Source organism: Glycine soja, chromosome 15 (genome assembly GCF_004193775.1).
Source record: "Glycine soja cultivar W05 chromosome 15, ASM419377v2, whole genome shotgun sequence".
NCBI classification, from domain to species: Eukaryota; Viridiplantae; Streptophyta; class Magnoliopsida; order Fabales; family Fabaceae; genus Glycine; species Glycine soja.
The window spans coordinates 13,419,985-13,432,077 of record NC_041016.1 but is presented as its reverse complement, the minus strand read 5'-3'; the positions used below and the strand labels follow the sequence as shown (position 1 = coordinate 13,432,077).

The 12,093-nt window shown below is 29.0% G+C and overlaps 1 protein-coding gene across 1 annotated transcript; it reads left to right on the top strand.

Annotated features, from left to right (window-relative positions):
- The first annotated feature begins 5,502 nt into the window (after positions 1-5,502).
- On the top strand, positions 5,503-11,601 carry LOC114387688. Its single transcript, XM_028347895.1, has 4 exons — positions 5,503-5,973; positions 7,692-7,766; positions 8,060-8,200; positions 10,835-11,601. Exons 1-4 carry the CDS (start codon positions 5,725-5,727, stop codon positions 11,135-11,137), a joined length of 768 nt encoding a protein of 255 aa, XP_028203696.1. The 5' UTR covers positions 5,503-5,724; the 3' UTR covers positions 11,138-11,601.
- The last annotated feature ends 492 nt before the right edge of the window (positions 11,602-12,093 follow it).

Genomic DNA, 12,093 nt, shown 5'->3' with positions numbered 1-12,093 from the left:
AAGCACCCCTATATTTTACTAAGAAATACTCCACTGTAACTACCCTTCAAAAATCAATGTTATTAATGCTCCACTAAACATAGCCGCAATTACTCCATTAGATGCAAGAGTGTACTTCCTTGTTTTCTTTTATAAGAAAAATAACTTATTTCATATTTATTAAGGTCTTGTTTAGAATGATTGTAAGTTTTTTATTTTCAGTTTTTAAATGTGATTTTCAAAAAAAACATGTTTGACAAAAATAAAGCTTTATAGAATTTTAACTTAATTTCAAAATAATTTAACATTCATTATCAAAATCAAGAAAAAAATATTTTGTGAATTTGCTTTTTAGTTTTTTTTTTAAAAAAACACATTCTAACTACCATCATCATACCACCACCACCACCACCACCGCACCTCGCCTTTGTTGCATCCACCTCCACCATTATTGTTATCGTCACCACCATTGTCATTGCTACAACTACTATTCCATCCTACCGTCATTGTGATCGTCACCATTACTATAGTCACTATCACTGCTAGCGGTGTCACCACCATTCTACTTCCTTCATCATCTTTGTCATTGCCATTGTCAGTATTCTATCCCACCACTATCCATAATTTTAAAAATCAAACCTGTGACTGACCCGATCAAGGCGTTTGGTCAAACTAGTGGGTCACTAATTGACTCACATGACTTGATCTTTATTAGAAAAATTAAATTTTTATACCAACCTTAATTAACCCACATGATCCAACGTGGGTTCCACCTTGGACATGACTTGGCCCAAGTTAGTGGGTTAGACATGGCAAGAAAATTCGTACCCGTAGGTACCCGCCCGAATCCGTCCCGACTTTGACGGGTAATACCCGAGTTGATAGGGTATGGGTTCGGATTCGGATTTTTCCCGATGACCAAAAGTCGGGTACGGGTACGGGTATGAGATTCCTATATTCGCCCCAACCCCGACCCTGACCCCGACCCGCCACTGAAAATAACATAAATAGGGTCTGCACGTGAAAAAATAGGGTTCATACCCACGCGCCTTGAATAATGAATAATTAAAATTTACGCATTACACTAATTTATTATGGAATATAAGTAAAATATATATTTGAGGAAAAACACACTTTTATTTAGATATAGTTTATTATATACGGTTACATTAAAAAAGCTAAAGCCACATTCAGAGAGAAAAGCTAATTAGCTAAAGCCGCATTATATCACCAAACAACATCCTACGATCCTACCCCCAACCCTAACCCTAACTTCAGACCTTGAATCTTTCTCTTCTTCTTCCTTCAGGTAATCAGGTATGGCTTCCTTCCTCTTCTTCTTTTAATGATTTTCTTTACATTTTGCGCGAACAAGCCGGAAGGAAATCGATGGTCTTGTGCTGTTATGTTCTCTGTCTGATCAGTACAATGATTTTATTTTATGTTCCTTGCTTTGGATTGAATGTGGATTTTCATTAGTGGTCTCTTGGATGTAGGAGGATATAGAAAAGCTCTTAATAAAAACACAAACCCTAAGAGCCGAACACGACGTTGTGCTTTGTGTAGTTGCCCAATTGCGTCACCACAAGTTTTCCATCTAAAACTTTTTCTTCTTAAAATGTTTGCTTTTATGCTTTGTGTGGTATGGTATATATCAATCTCGTTGTATGCTTTCTCAGTTTGTTTTTGTTTTATATTAAACGTGATGTTTGTGAAAAATTTCTTAAATTTGTCATTCTCAATTAAAATATAAGCAACCCTCATAAACTATCCTTCATTGAAATTTGATATTAAGTACAATCCCCTAATAAAAGAAGGATATTTTGAACATAATTTTATTAAACAAGGCAAAAATAGTTAAATTTTGCTTATATTTAATAAAAAAATGATTTTTTTCTTATAAAAATAACGGAATGGAGTAAGTGAAAAAAATGCATTGTTACATATTGAAAATCTGTAACAATCAAAATTTTGAAACAAAAATAAAATTCTAAAACAATCAAAGATTAAGAATGGAGGGAATATTATTCTAGTCTTCAAAATAAGAAGAAAAACCTCATATATGATGGTGTAAAAGATAAACAAATTTTTAACTATTTTTACACTATTTAATGATATTATTTCAAAATACTCTTCATCTATTTCATATTTTTTCTTATGAATGATCATTTGATTCATATAATATCAACCACCTGATCTTTAAAACACACAAAATAATTTCATTTGAAACAAATATTTATAAAATTAAATTCTTTCATTAATTATACGAATGGTAGCAGTGGTGAATGAAGAATTTTTTTATCAATGAGGCAAGACATACTTCTAATTTTATAAAAAAATTAAATATATTTTTAATCCCTAATAAATTAGTAAAATTTTATTTTGGATTCCTAATAATATTTCTTTTTGCATTGAGTTCCTAATAATATAAAATTTTTATTTTTAGTTATTGTTATTTTATTTTAGTCCTTCTAATACATCAACAAAAAACAAGGATCAAAAACAAATTTTTTTATTTTATTAGGGACTTAACACAAAAAAATGATTTTATTAAGAACCAAAAATAAAATCCTTTAATTTATCAGGGACCAAAAATATATTTAAGTCCAAAAAAGCTCTAATTTGATCGATAAATTTTCCTTAGTTTATTTATTAGGTTCAATTTGGTCAATTTATTTTTAAATGTTCTAATTATGTCATTTATTTTTTAAAATAAATTCAATTTGGTGTCATCTAAAATCAATTTTTATCCCATTTTTTCTGATATAACTAAAGAAAAATGGAACCAATTTTAAAAAAGACTTAAATATATTTTTGATCCCTAATAAATATTTGATTAAATTTGTTTTCTAATAAATTTTTGTTTTGCACAGAGTCACTAGTAAAACAACAATTTTATTTTTGATTCTTGACACTTTTTTAGTCCTGATAAATTAATAAATTTTGTGTTTGTTCCTTAATAAAATTTATTGATTTGTAATTAGTCAAAATTAAAATAAAATTCGTTAATTTATCATGAAACAAACACAAAATTTATTAATTTACCAAGGACTAAAATAAAATATGGAGAACGAAAATAAAATTGTTATCTTACTAGAAACTTAACGTAAAATAAAATTTTATTATTAGGGAGCAAATATAAAAATTAAATATTTATTAAGGATAAAAACATATTTAAGTCTTTAAAAAAATAAAGAAATCAAATTGAACCTAATAAAAAAATTAAGGATCAAATTAAATCTAAAAAATAAATTAGACAATCAAATTGGTAATTATACCTGAAAATTAAAAAGATAAAGTTGTAGATTTAGTATCAATTTATTGTCTTTTTATTATTTTTTAATATTTTTTACATTCATTTTTTTAAAAAAATTACCTTTTGGGACAATACTTGTTTTTTGTTGGGGTAATTTTTTTTATTATACATATGCAAATAAAAAAAAATCTTATGTAAACAATTGCCCTCAGATTCTCACCGGTGCATTTGCCACCGAATGGAAGTTTTCTTATCCATAGGAATTAAAAAAGGATACTTGAGATTTTACAATATCTCATGCATTGTGTTTAATAAACTGAATTATCCCTTAGTCATGAGTGATAGTTTAAGGAATGCAATTCATTTTTAGATGCAATTGAAAAAACTAAATGAATTTAACTAATATTTCTAATTTTTCTGAATTATTTTTTTTTTCTTATATATAAAGTTGGAGGGAGTAGATCATATCACATAAGTCAAGATTTCTTAAAAGTCATATAATTCTTTAAGATAACTATTTTAATTTATACTTAGAGAAGGATATTAATGGACATCAAACGTGAACTAATATTTTATTAATCTAACCATTAAATTTAAAATTTTATTTATTTATATAGAAATTTAAAATTTTTATTAAAAATTTATATTTATAAGATTTTATACAATTTATTTTTTACACCATTTGATTTTCATTATTTCAAATATAAAAAATGATTACAAGTAAATTATATATTTATAAGCTCTAAATCACGTAAAATTTTGCATATGAAATTATTATATAACAATAGTATTTAATTTAATAATTAAAAGAATTTTTTAACAAAATATTATTAGAAATACCATTTTAAAAATGTCAAATTTAATATTAATTAATCCTTATATATATATATATATATATATATATATAATGCATTGATAATATAAAGATTTTTTACAAAATCAAGCTCCTATAGAAATCAATATATTTGATTAGAGCAAGGCTGTTTAGTACGAAATATATATATTTTTGGATGAATCATACAAATCTCAACATCTACGGTGCTGATTTTTTCTAAAACAAATCTTGGTGAAGATAATTATAAAATTAGAGAAGAATTTCGCGAAAATCAACATTCGTGCGTTTTTGAGAAAAACAAATTTCGTAATTTTTAGCATTTTCCATTTGATTATAATGTTCATTAAATTTTAACCCATGAGAGTATTTAAATAGTATATTTTCTAACATTTTTTTATAACAACTATCTTATAAATTATATTTTCTTAATTTCTAGTTAACGGGCAATATAAAAGTTTGACTAAATTGCACTTTTGAGCTTAAAAGTATTGTTCAATTGGACATTTTAAGTATTCAAAATGTGTATCTAATTTTAATCTCATATATTTTAATTGAGTCACTTGGTCTATAAGTTATTTTAATTCCTTTATTTAATGGACTCATTATTCTTTATATATATATGGGGTACAAAATCATATAATTTTCATGCGTGTGATTCAATTAACACAATTGGAATTTCGGGATTAAAACAAGCATTTGTGATATTAAATATTTAATTGATATAATTAAATCCAAAAGTAAAAATATAATTAAGTCTTTACATTAATAATATATAAAAAACAAACTATTTATTATATGTAAAAGTAAGTTATACATTAACCATTTAAAATAATTTCAATTATAACTTATCATATATAAGTTGATGAATTTTTATGATAATTAAAGTGATATGAGTAATAATTTATAATTGATTTACATTTTAAAATGTTTAAAAAAACATGTATATATCTATTTAAAAAATGTTTTACAATGGAATGGACATTAAACTTTTATTATATTATTTTAAAAAAAACAAATATATGTATATATATTTATAGAAACATGCGCATAGTTGTAAAGGGGCAACCGGTAAGGACATTTGGTCAAATATAAAAGTGGATGACCTTAATAAATGAGGTTGTGTCATAGTGGAGAGTGCTCAGATGACTGAGGGGGAAAAATTGTTAGTATGCACAGACAGTACAGATTGGTGGGCTGTCTTCCCGCCATTAAAACCACTCTCTACTCTTTCCACCACACCATTCATTTCTGTCACTGTTTCTTCTCTCTCTTTCCAATTTCATATTCCTTTTTATTATTACTAGTTATTTTTTCTTTTCTTTTGGATTCTTGTCTTCTCCACTGTTTCTCTCTCTCTCTCTCTCTCTCTCTCCAAACCCCCCATCTCTTCTATAAATAGACAGAATAATAGAGAGATGCTATTATGTTTTTTTTGGCTAGGGTTCTCTTCACCATATAAAAAAAATAAAAAAAATAGAAATCAACATCAAGCAGTTGACATAAGCAAAGTAGCTAGCATAGCAACAGAGAGGCAGAGGCCTCAACTCATAAATATCCATCCATCATTCATCAGAGAGAGAGAAATAGGTTAGGGACCAAAGCAAAGCAAAGAGAGAAAAATAGAAGAAAGAGAGATCAAATATTCATTTTCATAATGGTGAGAGACATGATGGGCACAACAACAACAACATCATCAGGAGGGTGTGGTGGGGGAGGAGACATGAATATGAATATGAATGAGAAGCCTGCATGGCTAGAGAGGTTGATGGCTGAGACATTCTTTGGTGCTTGTGGGGTCCACCAGGATCGCAGGAAGAACGAGAAGAACGTCTTTTGCTTGCACTGTTGCCTTAGCATCTGCCCCCACTGCCTCTCTTCCCACCGCTCTCACCCTCTCCTCCAGGTATTATATTATCCCAACAATTCCCCTAATTTCACCTTTTTTACTTAACAATTTTTCATTCATTTTCATTACACCCACTCTTTTCTTTTCTTCTCTTAATCCAACAAAAAAGGTGTCATCTTTGCTGCTTCCACACTGTCTCCTTTGCTCTTTCTCTCTTCCTTTCACCTTGTCACCTTCAAATTTCAAAAGGGCAAGTGTAAATTATTCACGTGATGATGTTTCTGTTTTGCAAGTTGAGTCTTTTTTGTTTCAACAATTAGGCCCTTATTAATTGGCACCTCCAATTGTTTGATGGGTATTTGGAAACCACCTGGACTTTTACCTGTTCCTAGCTACTACTACACTTAGTTGTTACTTGGTCCTTTTTGTAGAATTTTACTCTTTCCTATTTTGGAGTTTCTGCCTTTCAAACTTTTTCAATTCAGATGCAGCTGGATGGATCTCTCTCAGGATTTTGTCGAAATTCTCCTTTTGAAGACCACTTTCTTGTCACCTTGTTTGATTGTGTTTTCTCTCACATGCAACTTTGGAGGATATATATGCAAAAAATACCTAGCTGCAGCAGCATCTAGTATTTTTTTTTTTAATTATTTGAACAGTTCTAAAATTGCTTCAATTAATCAGCTGCTCATTTCAGATGAATTTCATAGCAATTTCCATGAAATTATAAGATACACAAAGATGTTCCTTCCTTTTCATGGTTGTTAATTATCTGCGAACACTTCACTCAAAAATCCCTTTTCTGGAATCTTGTGATAAATTGAGAAAAAAATAAAAGAAGAAAAAGAAACAAGAGTGGGCTTAAATTTTCTTTTCCACAGGTAAGGGGACTAAGGGGAACTCAAAAAAGATATCAATTGAGATAGTTGGTTTAACTTTGTTCATGCAATTTCTCTTTTGAATGTCCAGCAAAATTCGGTCAATGGGGTTACAGGGTTTTCTTCCTTCTGCTAGATTCTTTTCCCTATTTTTATAAATTGAAAAGAAAAAAAAAAGAACAATTGAGTAGTAGTAGTGTTTTGTTTTCTAAAATTAAAGAAGCTTTTTGCTTCTGGTTGAGTAATTGCCTGGTCGAACTCACCAATATTGTCTCATTGTATTTGGTGTTTCCCCATATCTATGTTTATGCATATTTATATATATGGTTTCTATAAGGGTTTACCATGTCTTCCTTGATTCCCCTTTATGGTTTTGGTTTTGGTTTCTTTCCCATTAATGTAAGATCTCTTTTTTATCCATTTCTCCCTGTAAAGGTTTATCAGCCGTTCCTTTCATTGAAAGCGAAAAGTTTGACCCACTGGTTCCCAATTCCATGTTGTATCCCTATTATTTAATAATTTGCCCAGGAACCCCCCACTTCATTTAATTTCCCCAACACCCCCCACCCCCGAATTGATAGAAACTTCACACCACCAAGGTTGGTTAAGACTCATGCATTAATTTAACTCCTCACAATTTACCCTTTTCCTCCCAATAAATACTCACATTTCATTTATTGAGCTAGTAACTGGTGACAGTTAAGTTTACCTTTACCCCAAGAGAAGAAAAAGAGAGAGATATAAAGGTGGATACTAGAAACTTGAGCTAACTTTGTTGATATAAAATATGGAAAGTATAGTACTACTATACTAGCTTTGTTTTTATTTTTACTTGTTCAAAGTTAACCTCATTTGTTTGAATCACCAATAATGAGAGGCTCTTATACCATGTCACAGGTGCGAAGGTATGTTTACCACGACGTGATTCGATTAGATGATCTGGAAAAACTCATTGATTGTTCCAATATTCAGGTCAGACAAATTTCTGCCAAGGAACAACATTAAAAAAGTTTGCAGATTTATATACTACAACAATTGAGTTGTCCAATACTATATTTTAATTATTTAATTTTCATCGAGAAAGTAAATGCAATTAAATACTAATATTTGATGGCATTATTATTAAATTAATATCGAAATAATTTTAGGTTGTGATAAATAGATTGAAAAAATAATTGTATAATCCTTTTGTTATTTTGAAAGAAGAATAATCATAGTTATGAGACTGAAATGGACATTCCTTGTTTGTATTGGATACATGGCAGCCCTATACTATAAACAGCGCCAAAGTAATATTCTTAAATCAGAGGCCACAATCAAGGACATGCAAAGGTCCTGCCAACTCTTGCTTCACCTGTGACAGGATTCTTCAGGAGCCATTCCATTTCTGTTCTCTATCATGCAAGGTTTTTCATCTCATTTCTCACTCTTGATTTCTTTCTTTCTTTCTTCTTTTGGTCTTAATCTTACTTAAATTAGTGGTCAAAATCTAAATTATACTTGTGTTAACAAAATTGACTTGAGTAAAAGCTTTCAATATCGAAAATGCTATAATTGAAGAGTTATAGGTAGGTCTTGTAAGGAATGTGTGTGCGTGTTTATATTGGGGGATTCAAATCTTACATTCTCTCTCTTTGTGGATGAACATTTCTTTCTTATTAGTTATACAGATTTATTATAAAAAGGAACAAACGTTTAATTCCATCCATTGATTGCATCATTAAAAATAACAAATTAGAATGTTGTCTTTCGGAAATGAAAAGGAAATTTCATGTTATTTTTTTTTTCTCGGCAAAGAAACATCAATAGGGGGTCATGGATCATTTGATGTGAGAAAAGAAGTAAGAAAGAGAAAAAGAAAAGTAGAGGGGAAAACTATTGATAGGATATGATCTACTAGTATGAAATTTGCAAGGATCCTTATTTGGGTAAATAAAATTACCCTATTCGATATTGGCATTTATGAAATATTCAAGTCACTTTCAAATTCTTTTACTTTCCTGGTGTTAATTAGACGAAAGGACTTTTATTTTCTTGCACTACTTTTCCTTACATCTCTTTTGCTTCTTCTTTTTATCACTTTATGTTTATACTTTTATTACATCATTCATTACATTTCTGATTGTCTCTCCCTCTCACACTCCTCCACAAACATTGCCCTTGGAAGAAAACGGGGTATGTAAGCTGCACAAGGCAAAACAAAATTATATTTTAATATCGCAAACATGTGTTTTTTCGAATTAATTTATTTTTATATGAATATTTTTGTAAATGACATTTTTTAAAGAAAGATTAATTACTTCATACATTAATGAATTAGCTTCTTATTAATCCAAAGACTTAAATGTGAAATAAAATACTGAAATAATGTTAACTAATTATAAACGATGTTTGTCTATACTAATTAATAATATAATGTACTAATGTTATAATAGATACAATAGTGAACATAATATCATTGATATAGAGAATTAATGTATCTGATTAGTACACCAACTGTTAGTATATCTTCTTATTACTTAGACTAATATTATTTACTACTGTAATTCAATAAAAGCTATACTAATAGAAATCATTTTAATGCTTATCATTTTTTGTCATTTAATTAGTAAACGTTTGAAAGTTAATAAAACCTGCTTTACGTAGTGAAAAATATTGTCGGTGTCTATCCTTAGTAACTGAAGTTCATCTTCACCGCTTCAATTGTGATGCTAATAAATAAGGATTCACTTTAAATAAAATATTTTATGCTATCCTTAATAACTGAAGTTGATCTTCACCGCTTCAATTGTGATGCTAATAAAATAAGGATTTACTTTTAATAAAATATTTTATGCGTTTTCCATTCAAAAGTTGAATTCATATAATTATTTCAAACATTTTTTTTTCATGCATGTCAATACATTTTTTTTTCCCACAGCAAAGAGAATCTATTGAGAGAATATCATAATTCATACATCAATCGCAATTTTTTTATAACATTGATCAATATTAATACAGGCACTAGGATTGATTATACCGATCAACAAAAGAAAAACACCCTTGAGTCCTTGAATCTATAACACAATCACAACCCATTTAATAATTAATCAACAAAAGAGAACACCCTTGAGTCCTTGAATCTATAACATAACAACAAACCCATGTTTAATAAGTTCCAAGAACTTTTCCTCAACCCTGATAACATAATTTTTTTATCCGTACCCTGATAACATTATCAAGAGTCATGTCATTTCTTAACACCACCCTAGCCCTACCTTCTATGCTTGCCTCCAATATCACTTGCATGTCGCAGAAAGTGCTTCTCAATTATCATCTGACGGAGCTGCGCTAGAAATGTCAAACCATTCGTAACATCACATGCATGTCTATACATAATAAAATAATAACATTAAATTTAAATTCATTATTAATCGTCGAAGAATATGACTAAAATAGTTTATTTATAACTTAATTAATAATTTACTTTTTATAACTTAAGTAAATGTTACTTACAGAATGAATATAATTTGGAATACAACAATACATATACTATTGCTTAAATGTGCACTTAGGGTCTTTTAAACAAGTGTTTTCAAAACACTGCTTAAGGAATCTACAATTAATTTTTTATTTAAAGTTATAGTTGAATTCATTGTAAATCACGTTGAGCACTATCATTAACATTTTTTATATAATTTTTTATCAGTAAATATTAGTTATTAGCATTGGTAGTTTTTGTTAACTGAAAAATATAAATTCATGACCTCTTTTTCTTTTCTTCTTTCATCACTGGACAAACTTATATTTCTTTTGTATAACTTTATACTATTTTTTTAATTAATACCTTAAGACACTCGTTAAACATTTTGAATTTTAAAAAATAATTTTAACTATTAATATTTAAAAACTTTCTTTTATTATTATTCCCTCAGATCTATTATAATTTTATTGTAAAAGAAAAAAATTATCTAAAAATAATATTACTTTTTTTTTCCACCTACATCATCCATTATGGTATTAAATTGTGTTAATGTTGTAAACCATGAATATAAGTGCAGGTTGATTACATGGTGTACGCGGGTCAAAGCTTGGGCAGCATTTTACATCGATTCGACGAATCTGATTTTGCAATTTCGCAGTTCGAGGGTCTAAGAGTGGATGGCTCAGAGGTAACTGATGAAGATACCCAAATTGCCCCTAGTTCTTCTTATTCCAACACTGAGGCCACCAGCAATTCCGTAATTTCATGCGAACCTAATAACAACGTGAAGAAGGGCAAGGCCAACAGGTTCCTCCCTGGGATCGTCCTGTCTCTTGGCAGCAGAAGAAAGGGTGCCCCTCATAGGGCCCCTCTCTCCTAAATATGATGATTATTATTATTATAATTATAATAAAAGCGGTGAATTTTTAATTAATAATATATTATTATTAATTAGTATAAAGTTATGACGACCAAAATAAAAAATTTGAGTTTTAATTATAATTTGTGATATATGTATGGGGAAGAAAAAACTATATGTAATATGTGCTTTTCTTTTCTAGATTTCCTTTAAGGGCGTGGTTAGTTTTAAGAGCTTTTTTATGAATGAAATTATGGTATTTAAATCATGCATAGTTAGGATTTTCCATTGACATCTTTGGCGGTTGTTGAAACCACCGATTTTGTATTGGGTGCTAATGGAAATTTGGCTTATGCATTGTTTACGATATGTATTGTTGTATAAATGGAAAAATACAATTCCCCCCCTTGTCTTATATTTGCCGTGTTTGGTTTGCTTTTTAGTTTGGAGTCTTCAATTATAATTTGGATGAAAGTATTAGAGAAGCTTTTACTCTGTTTTATATGTAAACATTAATTCTTTTTTACAATGCTTAAATTCTCTTTCTGAAGTTATCGTTTGGGATTTTCCTATATAACTCAACCTTATATGAAAGTAATAAAAGTAGTAACTTTTTCTGAACAATATTTCTGGGAAGAGTGTTTTTTACAATAGGATCTAGGCTCGAAGGTTCTAGGCCGCAGTCACAGTACCTTTATCTTTTTGTTATTTTTACCTCGAGATTCCTAGTAAAAAGGCATAATAATTATTAAGAAAAAGAAACCTATAAAACTAATCCCTCAAGAGGTTGACCTATAAAGGTGTTAACGAAAAATAAACAGCTTAGGCCTGTTTCCACAGTTGACCTAAGAATTAGATTTGAAAGTTAAAAGAATTAACTTATTATCTTTTATTTGTCTAATTATGAATTCTTTTTTTTTTTAGGAAAACTAATCATGAATTCTTGATCCAACATTTTGGAATATATCATATTTTCA